The 19,695-nt window shown below is 45.7% G+C and overlaps 1 protein-coding gene across 3 annotated transcripts in view; it reads left to right on the top strand.

The window, feature by feature from the left end:
• Nucleotides 1-19,695, top strand: part of Galphai (G protein alpha i subunit) — a 264,680-nt gene that overhangs the window by 200,111 nt on the left and 44,874 nt on the right. For all 3 annotated transcript variants that reach the window (XM_069306519.1, XM_069306518.1, XM_069306517.1), the window contains one exon: nucleotides 10,629-10,813. In XM_069306519.1, the coding sequence (XP_069162620.1) occupies nucleotides 10,629-10,813 (185 nt within the window). The remainder of the gene's footprint in view (nucleotides 1-10,628; nucleotides 10,814-19,695) is intronic.

Below are 19,695 nucleotides of genomic sequence, written 5' to 3'. Positions count from 1 at the left end.
TACATGTGTACACTGTGTAATTGTGTGTGTTAATTTACTTGTGTGTGTTAATTCACTATGAGCACACACACTGTGTGTGTGTGCTCGTGTGTGTGTTAATTCACTATGAGCACACACACACTGTGTGTAATTACCTAAGTGTAATTACCTAAGTGTAGTTACAGGATGAGAGCTACGCTCGTGGTGTCCCGTCTTCCCAGCACTCTTTGTCATATAACGCTTTGAAACTACTGACGGTCTTGGCCTCCACCACCTTCTCACTTAACTTGTTCCAACCGTCTACCACTCTATTTGCGAAGGTGAATTTTCTTATATTTCTTCGGCATCTGTGTTTAGCTAGTTTAAATCTATGACCTCTTGTTCTTGAAATTCCAGGTCTCAGGAAGTCTTCCCTGTCGATTTTATCAATTCCTGTTACTATTTTGTATGTAGTGATCATATCACCTCTTTTTCTTCTGTCTTCTAGTTTTGGCATATTTAATGCTTCTAACCTCTCCTCGTAGCTCTTGCCCTTCAGTTCTGGGAGCCACTTAGTAGCATGTCTTTGCACCTTTTCCAGTTTTTTGATGTGCTTCTTAAGATATGGGCACCACACAACAGCTGCATATTCTAGCTTTGGCCTAACAAAAGTCATGAACAATTTCTTTAGTATATCGCCATCCATGTATTTAAATGCAATTCTGAAGTTAGAAAGCATAGCATAGGCTCCTTGCACAATATTCTTTATGTGGTCCTCAGGTGATAGTTTTCTATCTAGAACCACTCCTAGATCTCTTTCTTTATCAGAATTCTTTAAAGATTTCTCACATAATATATAGGTTGTGTGGGGTCTATGTTCTCCTATTCCACATTCCATAACATGACATTTATTAACATTAAATTCCATTTGCCAAGTGGTGCTCCATATACTTATTTTGTCCAGGTCTTCTTGAAGGGCATGACAGTCATCTAAATTTCTTATCCTTCCTATTATCTTAGCATCATCAGCAAACATGTTCATATAATTCTGTATACCAACTGGTAGATCATTTATGTACACAATAAACATCACTGGTGCAAGAACTGAACCCTGTGGTACTCCACTTGTGACATTTCTCCATTCTGATACATTGCCTCTGACTACTGCCCTCATTTTTCTATCAGTCAGAAAATTTTTCATCCATGATAGAAGCTTACCTGTCACCCCTCCAATATTTTCCAGTTTCCAGAACAACCTCTTATGTGGAACTCTGTCGAAAGCCTTTTTTAGGTCCAGATAGATGCAGTCAACCCAACCATCTCTTTCCTGTAATATCTCTGTGGCTCGATCATAGAAACTGAGTAAATTCGATACACAGGATCTTCCCGATCGAAAACCATACTGTCTGTCTGATATTATATCATTTCTCTCTAGGTGTGTGTGTGCTCATGTGTGTTTACTAGTTGTGTTTTTACGGGAGTTGAGCTCTGCTCTTTCGGCCCGCCTCTCAACTGTCAATCAACTGTTTACTAACTACTTTTTTTTTTTTTTTTTTTTTTTTTTTTTTTTTTTTTTTTTTTTTTTCCCACACCACACACACACCCCAGGAAGCAGCCCATGACAGCTGACTAACTCCCAGGTACCTATTTACTGCTAGGTAACAGGGGCATTCAGGGTGAGAGAAACTTTGCCCATTTGTTTCTGCCTCGTGCGGGAATCGAACCCGCGCCACAGAATTACGAATCCTGCGCGCTATCCACCAGGCTACGAGACCCCTGTGTGTGTGCATTTGCATGTGTGTGCAATACACCTTTGTGTGTGTATTTATGTGTATGTGTATTGTGATGGAAAAAAGAAGTGTAGGTGTGCGGCAGTCCTCCTAATGGCTGGTGTCAATGCCAATCACATTTACAAAAAAAAAGTTGACTGCGTGGCTGTTGCCTCCTGTGGTAAAGTAAGGGAAAACACGCAAAACAAATCGTATGAACAATGAAACTTTAATTAACTTGAAAATAAATATGAACAAAGATAATCCCCTGGCTATGTACAGTGCAAACAAACAAGATTATAAAGTCAAAAAATAATATAAAATAAAACAGTGGTTACGTTACTCTAAAATGAATAAAGACAAAAAATGAATTAACAGGTGCTGAGAATATTTGCTGGCTGAACACATCCACTAGTACACAGAGCGTATTAGGTAGGTGTGTCAGCTTTGAGAGCACAGAATATCCTAAATTCAATGGCTGGTGCATGCTCAGTCATCGGCTATGTAGATGGCGCTGAAGTGCAGAGGTGCAGACGTCGATTCACCAATCAGAAGCGTGCTGGCTGGAAGTGGTGGTTTGGTGATCGACGAAGGTGGAGGGGGGAGGTGGAGAGCGAGTGTCTGATACGTATGCGCCTGGCAGAAACGTTTTTTACTCAATATGTACTACTCCTGCTTGTAGTATCTAGATGTTGTAGATGTACTGAAGTAACATGATAGGAAAGAGCAGGCCAAATCTCTCTTGAAGGAGATTATCGTAACAGTGTATATGTATGTGTACATAATATATATGTATATATGTGTATATATGTATTTATGTCAGTATAAACAGTATTTATGTCATGGGTGACTTTAATTTTAGCGGAATAAACTGGTTGAACAAAACAGGGAATAGTGAAGTAGAAGATTTTCTAGAATTAATTGACGATTGCTTTCTTACGCAACACATTAAGGAACCAACACGGGAAAATAATATTTTAGATTTAGTGTTAACTAACAGGGAAACGCAAATTAATGACATCGAAATAGGGAGTGAGCTAGGGAGCAGTGATCACAAAGAAATCAGATTTAGCATAGAATGGAATAGACCAGTAGGAGAAAATTCTGTTAAAGTGCCAGATTTTCGAAAAGCTGATTTTAATAGCCTAAGAAATTTTTTGGGTCAAATTGATTGGAAAGGCTTGGGTATGGGGTGTGGGCCGGTCTTGGAGCGAGACATGAACCCAGCGATAGGTGACTTAAATGGGGATTTCGATGTGGATTCAATATATAACTTATTTAAGAATATTCTAAACAAAGCACAGGAACGTAGTATACCATACAAATTGAATAGATCGTATACTAATGACCCAAAGTGGATAACAAAGAATTTGAAGAACCTTATAGGTAAAAAGAGAGCTTGGTACAAAAGGATTAAAAATGGGGAGGTCACTTTAGAACAGGAATTCGTACAACTGGTTAGAAATGTTAAAAAAGAGATAAGGAAAGCAAAAAGAAACTATGAAGTTCGCATAGCAGGGCAAGCAAAGACAAATCCTAAAGGGTTTTTTCAGTTATATCGTACTAAGACTAGGGAAAGGATAGGTCCATTAAAAACTGAGACAGGTCAAATAACAGATAGTGATGAAGAGATGAGTAGTATTTTTAATAAATATTTTGTATCTGTATTTACTAAAGAGGAACTTAACAATATGCCTTCAGCCGAACAAGTCTATGTGGGTGGGGACGAGGACAGGTTGACGAGTTTAGCAGTTACCAGGGAGGATGTTCTTAAACAAATAGTAAAACTCAAACCAAACAAATCCCCAGGGCCGGATGAAGTGTTTGCTAGGGTGCTTAAAGAATGCAAAGAGGAGCTTTGTGACCCACTGTCAACCATATTTAATAAATCAATAGAGTCAGGCAGAGTGCCAGAGTTTTGGAAAGTTGCTAATGTGATACCAGTTTTTAAGAAAGGAGATAGATCACTTGCGTCTAACTATCGACCAATTAGCCTAACGTCTATTGTGGGAAAGTTACTCGAATCTATAATAGCAAATAAAATTCGTCTTCATCTTGAAAAACATAAATTAATAATTGAGTCGCAACATGGTTTTATAAATGGCCGTTCATGTTTAACAAATTTGTTATCTTTTTATTCTAGCATTATTGAGGCAGTTGATAGTGGTAAGGATTGCGATGTTGTATACCTTGACTTTAGCAAAGCTTTTGATACAGTGCCACATGAAAGACTGATTAAAAAAATAGAGTCTCATGGTATTGGGGGTGCTATATTAAGCTGGATTAGGGCATGGCTATACCAAAGGAAACAGAGAGTTAGTATAAATGGAATCAAGTCAGAGTGGGAAAATGTTGTAAGTGGAGTGCCTCAAGGCTCTGTCCTGGGACCTCTGTTGTTTATAATATATATAAATGATTTAGATTCAGGTTTGAGTAGCAACATTTGCAAATTTGCCGATGATACGAAAATCGGTAGGGAAATTAATTCGGAGGAGGACTCACTATCACTTCAAGTTGATCTAGATAGGGTTTTGAAATGGTCAAAGGATTGGCAGATGCAGTTTAATGCTGATAAATGTAAAGTTCTGAGGTTAGGTAATGATGATAGAGTTACAAGATAGATAGCTAGATGGTGTTGTGATTGCGAAGTCGGATTGCGAAAGGGATCTGGGAGTTATGATTAGTAAGAATTTAAAACAAAAGGATCAATGCATAAATGTTCGTAATAAGGCAAATCGGACACTTGGATTTATTAATCGCAGCGTTAGTAACAAGACACCTGGTGTGGTTCTCAAGCTATATCTTGCTCTAGTTAGGCCCCATTTAGATTATGCAGTTCAGTTTTGGTCGCCATATTATAGAATGGATATAAATTCACTTGAACGTGTCCAGCGTAGGATGACTAAGTTAATTCCCCAAATTAGAAATCTTTCATATGAAGAAAGATTAACAAAGCTTAAGTTGCATTCACTGGAAAGGCGAAGAGTTAGGGGTGACATGATAGAGGTTTACAAGTGGATGAATGGACATAACCGGGGGGATATTAATAGGGTATTAAAAGTATCAACACAGGACAGAACACGAAACAATGGATATAAATTGGATAAGTTTAGATTTAGGAAAGACTTGGGTAAATACTGGTTCAGTAACAGGGTTGTTGATTTGTGGAACCAATTGCCGCGTAACATTGTGGAGGTGGGGTCCCTCGATTGTTTCAAGCACGGGTTGGACAAGTATATGAGTGGGATTGGGTGGTTATAGAATAGGAGCTGCCTCGTATGGGCCAATAGGCCTTCTGCAGTTACCTTTGTTCTTATGTTCTTATGTTCTTATGTGACAATGTCAGACCAAGTGGGTCACTCCTTCTGAAGATGTATTAATATACGAAAGTACTTAAGGAAATTCCTGTTTCAATTTTCCTCCGTGGTCTGACACTGTCACATTTTTAATCACGTGTTTATTTTCGTGATATACACACACGTGTATATATGTGTATGTACTTTTTCTTTCGGAAGGGGCTCTGTTCCCTTCGCTGTTGATGGGGCGCTGGGGGAGCAGCTTGCTCTGTTGACTCTCGGATGGTCCCGCAGTTAGTGGGCGCCTTTGGTTGTCTTCCGGCCTCTGGCGGCGGCGGCAGACGGCTTTTCCCCCTTTGGGGAGTTCAGGGCTGGCGGGGTGGGCTTCTTCCCCTGCTCTTCGTCATGTCATCTTAGTGGGTGCGTTGGATGTAGTCGATCTGCCCCATCCTTCTGGGGTTCCCGTCTGCTCTATGCAGACACGGGCCTGGTGAATCTGCGGTTCTTCTGGACTTCTCCAGTCTTCGCCCTGGATTCTGTGCCCTCATTGGAGGACTGTTGTCTCCGGTCCGGCTTCTGTTGAGGATGGGTGCCTGGATGGTGGCCCTGGACCTCCAGGTCAATTCTTGGCATGTTCTTCTCCAGTTTTCCGGGACTGGTGTCATCAATCAATGTTGGTGGTGGGGTTTCAGGCTTGCCGCTTTGTTGCCTTCCCTAGTTTGTAATTGGCACTTGGTGTATTTTCGCATCTTTACAGGATCTTGGTGCCCTGTCTGAGTCTGCTTGGGATTCGGTGTCTGGCCTACCTCGACGTCTGGCTGGTGTGGGCTCCCAGTCGGTCCGCTTGTCTGCTCACCAGATGTGTGTGGTTCTTTCCAGATCGCTGGGTTTGGTTTCCTGGTGATCTGGAGGCCGTTCTATCTGTTTCCGTCCCGGGTTCGAACCTGGCTGGGTCTTGTTTAGGGTTCTTGGGCCGCTCCTTGTCTTTCCCTCCAGAAGTGTTGCAGCTGTGGTCCCGCCTTCGGCTGTTCATGAGGGGTCCCGGGTTGCTCAGCGGTTGCTCAAGCAGTTGTGCGGGAGTCTGAACTTCGACGTGCTGGTCTGCCCGCAGGGTCGGGTTTGGTTTCGGCGTCTGTTTGGTTCCTTCGGAGACTCCCCTTCCGCCTCAATTGCAATTGTTGGGTTCGTTCCTCCAGGGATCTTGTGTTGGTGCTGCGTCACCAGCTTCCTCTTTGGGGTTTTCAGGGTTCCGTGCCTTGGCACCTCCCCGAGTCTTCGCTCGCTGTGTTCACGGACGGGTCATCTTTTGGCTGGGGCTTTGTGACCAGTGCTCACCAGGTTGGTCGAGGATGGTGGGGTCTGTCCGTCCGTCAGGCTCACAGCACGGTTCGGGAGTTCGTGGCTGTCTGGTTTGCGCTTCGGAGGATTCAGGTCACTAGGTGCTCTACCATTCAGCTCTATTCTGACTGTTCTCTGGCGGTTCTTTGCCGGAACCACAGCGTTTCTCTTGGGTGTTTGCCTTTGGGGTTGGTCCCTTCGAGTGGCTCATTGCTGGAGTCTCTGGGTTTGGCTAACCGTGAGGTTCATGTCTGGGGTGTGTCCTACATCCTGGCGGACAGCCTGTCTGTTCATTCTTCTGTTAGCGGATTGGCCAGTCGTCGCCGTCTCGTTTCGTTGGCTCTGCTGGACGTATGGACTCCTGGCCATGGACGTCTTCAAATCGGTGAAGTCTAGGCGTCGCCCATTCTATGTGGCGCCCTTGCCCGCCTGCGAGACGTTCACGGTGGATGTCGTTCGGTAGGACTGGTTGAGGTGGGGGGTACCTGTTCCTCTTCTCCCGGTCCAGCTGTTGCTTAAGGTTCTGGCTCGGTTGGAGCCCATTCCCAAGAGAGTAGCCCTCATGGTCCCTTGGTGGCCGGCCCAGCTTTATTTTCAGACAATAGGTGTCCGAACCCGGGGCGTTTTCCCGTGGCTCCGTCTCTTTCGGCAGGTCAGACCAGTCATGTACGTGACTGGTTCGGCCTTCTCCTCTTCTCTTCGCGTCTGGTATTTTGAGGCGGGTATCACCATCTATGTGGTGTTCAGGTGGCTTTGTTGATGGTGTCCCACCTGCGAGCTTCGTCTCGGCGACAGTATGATGTTCCTGGTGTTTCTATGCACCATTCTCTTGCTCTTCGTAGGTCGTCTTCTCTTTCGCATCGGGTTGTCTTGTCCTTTCTTGGGTTTTCAGGACTACAGTTATATGATGTTTCTTACTGTTGCCTCATTTTGTGCGGCGCTGGCGGAGCCGCTCCGGCTTGTGTTCGTGGTGGACATCACATCTGCCCCGTTCCGTATGCTTTCTCGTGTTTTGTTTCACCTCCGGCCTGCTCATGCGTCGCCTGAGCCGTCCTGGGCCTTGATCAGGGTGCCCTCTTATCTTCTCAATTTGTGGTAGCCCCTTCGGTTCAGGTTTCTGCTCTTTGGTACTGGTAGTAGGTTTGTACGTTTGCAGCCTTTCTCCGTCCTTCTGGCGACGGTCGAGACGGCTGCTTATGGGGGGGTCCTTGGGTTATTGATGCTTGATTGGTTCGGCCGGGAATGCATCCTGTGTTGTCCGGTTGCGCTTTTTTACCGTTACCTGTGTACCGTGTGTGGGTATACGCTTTGGGTTGATCCGGTTCCCCTCGTTCCCTGTTCAGGGCTCGGGTCTCCCAGTTCGTCCACAGAATTTTTAGATCTTCCAGCCTGCGGTCTATCCTTGGGTCCGTGCTGTTCGGACATTTGCAGCTTTCGCTGCTGTGTTGGTGACATCTAGGGCTCATTTTGGGCGCAAGGATTTGAGGGTCGCACAGGTTCCTGGCCGCCCATTCTTTATGCGAGCGTCTGCTCCTGTGCGTTCTTGTTGCCGTGGGTTGCGGGTTGCAGCCTGTTGTCTCAGCTTCGCGTTGCAGAGTTTGTGGCGGCCGCCTCCCGGGTCAGGCCTTTCTTTTTCTTCTCTTTGGGTATGAAGCTCCAGGGAGCCGTAGAGGCTCCCCACAGAAAACCAGCGTTGAATGTATTGAAACGCCATTTTCTGGGTGAGCCCCGGAGGCTCCCTGGCAACCCTTCCTCCCACCGGTCGGCGGGTTTTTTCGCATTGGCTGAAGCTTAGCTTCCGAACTGATGCTAGGCAGCCGGTGTGGTGAGGTCCGGGGCCCCCCCTTCCCCCTCTCGGGGCGGGGAGGGCTGCGCGGACGATCGGCGCGGCAGTAAAGTGTGATGTTTGCTTGTTTCCTTGGGATTGTAGGGAGTTTCTACCTCTGTTCGGTTTTTTGTTTTAGTTTTTTACCATGTGGGGTTTGTTTTGTTATGCCTATCTTCCTGGATGCCTAACCCTGGTCAATGGCAGATAAGGAAAACCCCAAACACAAGGGGGTTTTCCAGGGTCATTGCTCCCTGAAACCTCTCTGAAGGGGCCAGGTTCTGGCGCAGGTCCCTAGTAGGTCTGAACTCCTTAGCTAATGTCCCGGTCTAATATAACATACATTAGCCCGATAAGCTCCAGGGAGCCTCCGGGGCTCACCCAGAAAATGGCGTTTCATTACATTCAACGCTGGTTTTTTGGCCATACAGGCAAACAAGTGAAAAGTGACAATTTTTAGAGGACAGGTTGCTTTGGTCACCGTAGCTGTGTGATACCCAAATATATTGATGTAGTGATGCCATAAGGTACCAGGCCAACACTGCCAAGATATACAAGGCAACACTGTTGTGCGATGCTGGCATAACGTCACTATTGGACAGGGGTATTTGGACGGGTATATCCTGAGCAATAGGATGAATGACTCGGGGGGGGGGGGGACAACAATGAGAAGAAGATTGACTAAATGCAGAAGACGCATTCTTGGCCAGGAACCAACAAAGATGTTGGAGCAAGCCTGACAAACTTGTCACCATTACTGAATGACTACCGAGAGAGGTGCTGAACAAGGGTGTAAAGTTGTTGTCTACTTCTTGCTGATTCTGGTGATCAATATCCCTGCAGCTCAGTCTCTGACCAGGCCTCCTGGTTGGTGGTCTGGTCAACCAGGGCAACCCATGCAGCCCACCCAATAGGGTTAAAGGTAAAATGGCATAATATACTGTGTATGTCATAATAAAATACTGTTTGTACTAGTGTTATTATATTGTTTTGGTATTTTTTTTATACAGTACATGTTTACTGTATCTGGAGTTTTTTCTGAATGGAGCCCTGTCGGCTCCCTTCAGTTATCCGAACTGATATGTGCTTTATTAGTTTGGGGTCATCAGTCACTTGGAGTTCTTAGCCTATTGGGGACCACGATCCAGAACCTGGCCCCCTCTGAGAGGCGCAGGGAGCGCCCTCTCATTCTTTCTGACGAAGATTGAGACGGCGGGCTTCCGGAGGCATAACTTCCGGAAGAGGTGGTTGCTTTGTTGGCTAGGCTGGGGGGTGCATCACGTGTTGTGTCGGGTGGCAGCTATACGCTGTTACCTGTGGACCACCGGTTCTGTGCTGGTGGATCCGGTTCCCTGTTCCTGGGCTTGTGTGTCATAGGTTGTCCGCAGTGTTAAGTCATTCAGCCAGCCTGCAGTCTACCTTCGTGCCCGTGCTGTAAGGCCATACCTGGAGTTCGTATGTACGGCCATCCCATATATACACGACGTACCCTGTACGTCCAGTAACAGGGACGTACCCAGTGCCCCTGTTTTCTGGGAAAGGGTCTGTCCGACCTTTTCACTTTGGGGCATCTGTCGTGGCCGACGGTTCCTTCTTCACATTGAAACTTAAGGTGCTGCCACCTTCTGATAAGTCCCTGTTTTTCCTTCTCTGTGGGCAGTTAGCTTCAGAGAGTCGACAGGGCTTCCCCCCTGAAAGCCAGCATTTAACGTAATGAAACACCCTTTTCTGGGGGTAGCCCTGGAGGCTCCCTGACACACTCCCTCCCTCCCTCCCTCCCTCTGGTAGGCGGTTTTCCATCAGACTCCGTACTGGAGGGGTGGGCGGTGGGGCCGGCTCTTCCTCTCAACCCCCCCCACCCACCCATGTCAAGGGGGAAGGAGTTTGCTTACGAGCGGGAGTACTAGTTTGCGTGCAGAGTTGCTGGTTTCTTCGTTTCTTTTTCCTTTGTGAGTAATTCTTTGCTTTTTCGGGCGATAGATCTCATTTTACCAGCTACTGTAGTTGTTTGTTTTGGATCGCCTATCTTCCTAGGCTACTGCCCTGGTCAATGGCAGAATATGACAATACTTTACATGTTGAGTGCTCATATGCTATTGCTCCCTGCGCCTCTCAGAGGGGGCCAGGTTCTGGCTCGTGGTCCCCGGTAGGCTAAGAACTTGAGTGACTGATGACCCCATACTAATAAAGCACATACAGTTTGGATAGCTTCAGGAAGCCTCTGAGGTTACCCCTAGAAAAAGGCATTTCATTATAATCAATGCTGGCTTTTACCAGTAATTTTAAGAGATTTCTTGAAAGACATAGTTTTGGGGGTTTATATGAAGTAGTTATTTTTTCCTTTATATATATTGTATTCCACTTTAAATAGGATGGAATATGAACACAGCCTCTTAAGGACTTGTAGTAATTGAATCCTTATATATGCATTTGTCTCTACAGGTGCTGGTGAATCTGGCAAAAGTACAATTGTAAAACAGATGAAGATTATACACGAGACAGGATATTCCCGGGACGAATGTGAACAGTACCGACCGGTCGTGTATTCCAATACAATCCAGTCACTCATGGCAATAATCAGAGCCATGGGGCAACTAAAGATTGACTTTAAAGATTCTAGTCGAGCGGTGAGTTACTATGCACTATATTCACAGAGTAATCGCACTAATGGGACGTATCAATGAGAAAAGCCGTAAGTGCCGTGATGAGGATTGGAGCCAATGCGATGGGTAGTCGCCACGCACTCTGCCCAGGCAATCAGGCCCCGACATGGATTGTTTGGGGCATGTGTGTGTGGGGGGGACTACCAACTGCATGGGTTTGAATCCTCAGTACGGCTCCTACGGATTTTCTCGTGCACTACATTCATGTCAACATGGGCGGCTTGCCATTTTTGCCGGTGCTTTAGAAATAGATTTAAAATTATTGATGCATAAGTAGTTTTAACTTTCACTGCAATTAGTTGCAGTGGTAATTTATATTTTTGTATCTGTTGCAGTGAGTGCAGGAGCATTTTTATTTTTCATGGCTACAATTTTTGTTGATTCATATATTATTTTTGTAACTTTTATATACAGTACATTATCTGGTAATTACTCCATAAAACTTTATGCCTTCTCTTTCTTCATTCGACAATACAGCAGTAACTTTTTATGTTGATTAACACGAAAGTGCTCAAGTAATTTCCTGTTAACTTTTATGGGTATACATTTCATTTATATATACAGTATATTGGTATTAATAAAAACAGGGTGTGCATATATTTATACACATACCTGTACATAGGTATATGTCCAAAGTTATACATACTGTAATTAATAGAAATACCGACACATCAATACAATACGTGAGCACAAAAAATATAAGTAATCAAATGAGAAACACTAAAAATAAATGAAGAGAGTGCAGGCGATGAGTCACAATAACGTGGCTGAAGTATGTTGACCAGACCACACACTAGAAGTTGAAGGGACGACGACGTTTCGGTCCGTCCTGGACCATTCTCAAGTCGATTGTGAGAATGGTCCAGGACGGACCGAAACGTCGTCGTCCCTTCAACTTCTAGTGTGTGGTCTGGTCATCAAAATGAAGAGAGTTATTCCCGCACAGCACCTAACCTCATTACTGTACAGTAGTGTTGAATCCATACAACTTCACCTGGTCGCTACAGCTAAACCATGGTCAGTAGAGACCTTTATCAGGATTGTCATTCAGATTCAGATTCAGATTCAGATGTTTATTCAGGTAAGGTATATACATACAAGTGATGTTACATTAATGGATTGATATATAGATAGAGCTAGTACATACAATGCCTAAAGCCACTATTACGCAATGCGTTTCGGGCAAAGCTTATTGGATGCTAATTAACAATTTGCTTATTGGATGCTAATTGGATGCTAATGTCATGCTTATTGGATGCTAATTAACAATTTCAAACAAAAAAAAATCTGAAAAATATTTTTCTTATGCATCATAGACTAAGCAACTATTCCCTAATTGCCTGTGCAATTTGGGAATTATGGCCGAGATTCAAAGAAATGTAAATCTAAAGAGGTCGTTCTAGAGTAAACATTGACTCTGTCCCCTTATTAGTATGGAGCCATCTCCGTGTGGCTAGTAATAGGGAGTCACCGAGCGCCTTTAGAAAGAGACATTTCATTACATTCATTGCTTTATTTTTTTCTCTCCTTCAGCTTTTTGGATGGTTTATCTTTTCTGAGTGGGAGTTCCGTCGGTCCCCTAAAGCTATCACACTGATTAAGTGCCATACTATTAGGTGTCATCAATCGTGGAGTTCTGTTGTCCTACAGATTACCATGAGCCAGAACCTGGCCTCCTCAGAGAGGTGCAGGGCACAATGGGCTGTGAACACTTTACATTTAAATTTTATCATATTTGTCACCATCCTAGGGAAGGGACCCAGAAAAATAGGCGAATCAAAACAGATTGCCGTATGGTTAAAACGAGATTACAGCTCAAAAATGGCCAAAAGAACTCTCCCCACAATGGAAACAACCAAAATTTTGGGAACCTTTTGGGTTGCCTGTCCTGTTTCTTTCCTCTTCCATGATGTGCACGGTCAACGCTGTGTCCTTCAGGGGACTGTACCGGATATATGGCCGGCTAGAGGTGGACCTCCTCGTGTTGATGTGGACTCAGCATCTGCCTCGGTCTGTGGCACCGTTCCCCGACTGCGAGACTGGTGCGGTAGAAGTTTTTGGCAGGACTGGTCGGGGTAGGGGTTTCTCTACCTTTTTTTTTTTTTTTTTTTTTTTTTTTTTTTGAGATATATACAAGAGTTGTTACATTCTTGTACAGCCACTAGTACGCGTAGCTTTTCGGGCAGGTCCCTGGAATACGATCCCCTGCCGCGAAGAATCGTTTTTTCATCCAAGTACACATTTTACTGTTGCGTTAAACAGAGGCTACAGTTAAGGAATTGCGCCCAGTAAATCCTCCCCGGCCAGGATACGAACCCATGACATAGCGGTCGCGGAACGCCAGGCGAGTGTCTTACCACTACACCACGGAGACCTCTTCCCCTTGATACAGCTGTTGGTCCGGGTTCGCTTCAAGTCCTTTTGGGAGAGGGTTTTTATCCTGGTTCCTTGGTGGCTGACCCTGCCTTGGTTCCAGGTGCTGCTTGCTCGGTGTCCGAACCCCTTTCCATGGGCGAAAGGCAATGTGTGGGCAATCTTTCTGTGGCTCCGCCTCTATCAGAAATTTGGGCCAGTGAGGTACCTTGCTGGTTTGCATCACTGCTCGACACTTCGCATGTAGTCTTTCTGACACTGGTGTATCACTGTTTTTATGGGGATCAGGTGGTTCCTTCTATGCTGTTCTACCTGTGGTCTTCTAGGCGATAGTATATAGTATCTTGGCGGTCATTCCGTCAAGTCCTTTCCCTTCGGAGGTTTTCGCCGATTTCAACAGGGTTGTGTTGTCCTTTCTATCTTGGATTTTTCTGGACCAGCATCTCACTCTGAATACTGTCGCTTCCTTTTGTGTGCCGTTGGTGGAGCGACTTCAGCTTGCATTCAGGGTGGATGTTACTTTCGCTCCGTTCGCAAGATTTCACTTGCAATTTTACTTCCAGCTTGTTCATGGGCTGTCTGCACGTTCCTGGTCTTTGGACCAGGTTCTGTCTTCTCTTTCTTCTCCTCGTCTTGTGGTGGCCTCTTTGGTTTGAGATTGTTTTCATAAGCCTTTCTGTTTGTTGGCCTTGGTTTCTGGGGCTCGGGTTAGGGAGCTTCATGCTCTCCTCTGGTGCTGGGGATTCTATTCTTTAGGTCAAACGGACAAACCATTGCCACAACAACACACCCGGGGTCAGGGTAGAGAGGAGGGAGAACTACCAAAACCTTCCAGAAGTGACACACAATATGGACAATCATTCATATTTGCAAACATTCAAGGTTTAAAGCCAAAGTCAAAAAATAAACTCAAGTTCATAAATGGCCTCCTATTAGAGTCAAACTCAATATTTGGGGCATTCACGGAAACTCATACAAAAGATTACATGGATGGTGAAATCTGGATTCCAAATTATAATTTATATAGATGTGATAGAAAAACTAGGTCAAATGGAGGAGTAGGTCTGTATTTTAAAGAGGACCTGGTATGCACAGAACTACTAAACTCAACTAATGAGGTGGTAGAGGTATTTGGAATTAAGGTAGAGAAACTAAACCTAATTATTATTCTAATATATAAACCGCCAGATACTACGGTTGAGGAATTCACAGAGCAGATGCACAAAATAGAGAACATACTTGATAACCTAGCAAACCCAGCTCCAGATATTATCTTCCTTGGAGATTTCAATTTACCGAGTCTAAGATGGAGTGAAAGCAAACACAAATATCATAGCAGGAAATAACCCGGGAAATAACCAACCACAGGTCAGAGACCTTTTGAGATTCTGTGATAAATTCTCGCTCAATCAACAGATTACAGAACCAACTAGGAACAAAAAGACACTAGACTTGTTATTCACAAACAATGATGAGCTAATCAGAGACATTACAATCTGAGATACTACATACTCAGACCATAAGCTCATTAAAGTGCGAACTAGCATAAATAACGGTAGTAGGTCTAAGAGACCCAACAAGCGAAAAGGAGTATTTAATCAATTCAATTTCAACAATAAGAGGATCGACTGGGAAAAAATAAATGTAGACCTTGCAACCATTCAATGGGAGATGGTCTTAAGCAACAAAACTCCCACACAGGGAATAGATCAACTGACAGCTGAAGCTTACAAGGTCTGCTTGAAGCACGTGCCTGTGAGGAGGGGCAGAAAGAGGACCACTCTAGAAAGAGAACGCAGACAACTGTATAGGAGAAGGAAAAAATAACGGAAATGCTTCGGCAGACACAACTATCACAAGCAAGGAAAATAAACCTAAGCAGGGAGATCGAAGAACTAGAACAAACGTTGAAGCGATCATATGAGTCTGAGGAAATGGTATTGGAACAGAAAGCTATACAACAAATAAAGAAAAATCCAAAATATTTTTTCACATACGCAAAATCAAAAACCTTCGCCAGTATCGGACCGTTAATTACAAATGAAGATATGTACATGGAGGACAGCAAAGAGATTAGTGAAATTCTAAGAAGCCAGTATGAGGCTATGTTTAGCACACCAATAAACAACATGAAAGTTGATGACCCAGACAGCTTCTTTATGAATGACATTCAAGCTGCAGATAATATAACAGATATTACCACAAACTCGGAAGACTTTGAAAGAGAAATTGACAATATGCCTATGCACTCAGCTCCTGGGCCTGACTCATGGAATTCAATATTCATAAAGAAATGTAAAGTACCAGTAGCGCGAGCACTCTGCGTAATATGGAGAAAGAGCCTAGATACAGGGGAGATATCAGCAGCACTTAAATCTGCAGATGTAGCTCTTTTGCACAAGGGGAGGAGTAAAGCCTTGGCAAAAAAATTATAGGCCAGTTGCACTAACATCACACATAATAAAAGTGTTTGAAAGAGTGATTAGGAATCAAATTTCTAGTTGTATGGAAAACAATGAGTTGCACAACCCAGGACAACGTAGATTTAGAGCGGGAATATCCTGTCTGTCACAGTTACTCAACCACTATGACAAAATCACAGAAGCTCTAGAAGAAAAGCAAAATGCAGATGTTGTATACACAGAATTTGCAAAGACGTTCGACAACTGTAACCATGGCGTGATAGCGCACAAAATGAGGTCAATGGGAGTAACTGGAAAAGTAGGACGCTGGATATTCAATTTCCTGTCGAACAGAACACAAAGAGTAACAGTCAATCAAATAAAATCGAGTCCAAGCGAAGTTAAAAGCTCTGTACCTCAAGGTACAGTCCTTGCACCGCTACTGTTCCTTATTCTCATATGAGATATAGACAGAAATACACGTCACAGCTTCGTGTCATCCTTCGCAGATGACACAAAAATCAGCATGAAAATTACCTCTGCTGAAGACATTGAAAAATTACAACCAGGTGTCAACAAAGTTTTCGATTGGGCAGCAGAAAATAACATGATGTTTAACAGTGATAAATTTCAGGTACTCAGGTACGGCAAAAATGAGGATCTGAAGCATAATACAGGGTACAAAACACAATTGAATCTTCCCATAGTAGAAAAACAGCATGTCAAGGATTTGGGAATAATGATGTCCGATGATCTAACGTTTAGGGAGCATAACCAAGCAAATATTGTGTCAGCCAAAAAAATGATAGGATGGATTACGAGAACTTTCAAATCCAGGGATCCCATCACAATGGTTGTCCTCTTCAAGTCATTTGTGTTGTCCCGTCTCGAGTACTGCTCAGTACTCACTTTCCCCTTCAGAGCAGGAGAGATGGCTGAAATAGAGGGAATACAGAGAACATATTCGGCACGCATAGACGAGATAAAACCCCTAAATTATTGGGATCATCTCAAAGCTCTCCAATTGTACTCTCTAGAAAGGAGACAAGAGAGATACCAAATAATATACACATGGAAAATACTGTAGGGTCAGGTCCCAAATCTACACAGTAAAATAACAACGTACTGGAGTGGACGATATGGAAGAAAATGCAAGATTGAACCCGTGAAGAGCAGAGGTGCCATATGCACAATCAGAGAACACTGTATAAACATCAGAGGTCCGTGGTTGTTCAACGTCCTCCCAGCGACTATAAGAAATATTGCCGGAACAACCGTGGACATCTTCAAGAGAAAACTGGACTGTTTTCTAAGAGAAGTTCTGGATCAGCCGGGCTGTGGTGGGTATGTGGGCCTGCGGGCCACTCCAAGCAACAGCCTGGTGGACCAAACTCTCACAAGTCGAGCCTGGCCTCGGGCCGGGCTTGGGGAGTAGAAGAACTCCCAGAACCCCATCAAGCAGGTATCAAGCAGGGGGGCCTTGGGCCCCGTTGGACCCCGCCTGGGTTTTTCTGCCCCTCTGAGCGGTGCTTACTGTTACTAGGAGTGAGGTTCCCTTTTTTCCCCTCTGCATATGAGTTGGCTTTGGTGTCTGCCCCTCCCCAGGTTCGGTTCCGTGTCCCCCGGGTGCGTTTGTTCCGTCTTTCTGGAGGTTTTTGGCTTACCGCATCCTACTGTCTGCGGTTTGGGCAGCCCTAGCGGCTTACCTCCTGCGCAACCCGGATTATGCCTCGCTTATGGATCCATCTTTCAGGTTTGGGCCGTCGTTCCCTTTCTGGGTCCATTATGAGGTTCCGGAGTTGCCCTGGCTGGCTGACTGTCCTGTGTTTGCTTTGGAGGCTTGGCATTCCTTCTGTTATTCCTGCACGCTTGAATGGCGCGAGGCTTCGACGGTGGTTCAGGTTTTCCTGGGGGGCGTCCTTAAGCACCTCAATGAGTGCTTGTTTGCTTCTGCCCTTCCCTGGGATGTTGGTGTTCTGCAGCTCCATGTGCAGGTTCCCTTCCTTTCGGCTGCGCAGGTGGCCGAGGACTTGCGTGCCTGGAGCCTCTTGGTTTCGGCCTTGCGTTTCTTTTCTCTCTTGGAGTTGTCTTCGGACTGGATTGCAGAGGATGTGGGGATGCTTGGGGCCATTCCTGGATCCGGTGCCTTGGGCTCGGCGGCTCGCTCGTCAGCTGCCTTGTTGAAGTTCTTTGCGCCGATCCTGCGGGATGCGGTTTCTCTGTTTTATGCTTCCCGGCTCGCGTGTCATCAGGTGGTACTTGCCTCCTCTCTGGATTCGGCCTGGTCTCTGGCTCTTAGGATGTCTTCTCTCTTTTGTCTTCTGCCATGGCGTAGTATTTGCAGGCTGCTTCGGCTAGCTGTCATCCTATGTCTGACTTGTTGGTTCTCCACTGCTTGCTCGATGTCCAAACCCGAAGGTTTTATCGCGGCTCTCTCTCTTCCAGGAGATCGGACTGTAGCGTCATGTGGCTGGTTCGATCTAATCCTCGAGTCTTCACGTATGGTGTTTTTGATTTGAGTTTATCATCATCTCTATGGTGATCAGGTGGCTTCCTTGTTGGTGTCTCACCTGCGAGCTTCATCTCGGCGGCAGTATGAAGTTTCCTGGCGGTCCTTCCGGTTCTTTTTGACTCTTTGTCGTTATGCTTCACTTTTGGCTCGGGTGTTGTCGTCCTTTCTCTCTAGGTTGTCCAAGGACTGTCATCTTATGCCGAATACTGACGCCTCTTATCGTGCAGCGCTGGCAGAGTTGCTGCAGCTTGCTTTCAGTATTGATTTTACTTCTGTGCCGTTTCGCAAGCTGTCTCAGGTGTTGTTTCACCTCCGGCTTGCTCATGCGCCACCTGAGCTGTCCTGGTCTTTGGACAAAGTGCTCTCTTTTCTCTCTTCTCCTCAGTCCGTGGTGGCCCCTTCGGTTAAGGATTGTTTCTCAAAGGCTCTTTTTTTCCTGTTGGCATTGGCCTCTGGGGGTCGGGTCGGGGAGCTTCATGCTCTCCTCCAGCGCAGGGGTTTCTGCTCTTTCAGTCGTCGCGATCGGTTTGTTCTTCTACAGCGTCTCCTCCTTTTCTGGCGAAGAATGAGACGGCTGCTTTCCAGAGGGGTCCTTGGGTTGTTGATGCTTGGTTGGCCAGGCCGGGGTGCATCATTTTTTGTGTCCTGTTGTGGCCCTCCGCCGTTATTTGCGTGCCACGGCTTCTGTGTCCGGTGGTACGCTTTGGGTTGATCCGGTTTCCCTCCTTCCCTGTTTGCGGGTGCGGGTCTCCCAGGTCGTCTGCAGACTTATTAAGGCTAGCCAGCCTGCAGTCTATCCCCATGCCCATGATGTTTGTAAGTTCGCTGCTCTTGCTGCCATCTTTGGCAACGTGTCCTGGGCGGACATTCAGGAGTGGGGTTTTTGGCGATCAAACAGGGTCTTGGCTGCGCGCTCCTGGGGGCCTAGTTTGGGCCTGTGTCACTTTGGGGTGACGGTTGCAGCCAGCTGTCTCGACTTCGGGTTGAGGAGGGAGCAGCGACCGCCTCCTGGGTACGTCCCTCTACTTTTCCTCTGTGGGTAGTTAGCTCCGGCGAGCCGACGGGGCTCCTCCTAGAAAATCGGCATTGAATGTAATGAAACACCATTTTCTGTGTGAGACCCGGAGGCTCCCTGGCAACCCTCCCTCCCCCTGGTCGGCGGTTTTCGCGTGATTTTGATGTCCAGCTTCAGAACTGAAGGGGTGGATCGCCGGCACGGAGGTCTGGGGCTCTCCCTTCCCCCTCCCGGGGAGGGGAAAGCTACAAGACAGCGGCGCGGCGACATGTGACGTCATGCTCATTTGATCGTTCGTGGTCCCCGGTCGGCCCACGGGGGCTTCTATAGGCCATTGCTCATCTTGCCTCTCTGAGGGGGCCCGGTTCTGGTCGTGGTCCCCGGTAGGCCTAAGAACTCCATACACATGACTGATGCCAAAGTCTTACATTAGCATATCAGCCTGGATAGTTCCTGGGAGCCTCCGGGTTTCACCCAGAAAATGGCGTTTCATTACATTCAATGCTGTTTTTTTGTATAAACATATTGACAGCTTGTTTGAAAA

Source organism: Procambarus clarkii, chromosome 58 (assembly GCF_040958095.1).
Source record: "Procambarus clarkii isolate CNS0578487 chromosome 58, FALCON_Pclarkii_2.0, whole genome shotgun sequence".
NCBI classification, from domain to species: domain Eukaryota; kingdom Metazoa; phylum Arthropoda; class Malacostraca; order Decapoda; family Cambaridae; genus Procambarus; species Procambarus clarkii.
Note: the sequence above shows the minus strand (reverse complement) of the source record. Positions and strands in the feature narration are given on the sequence as shown.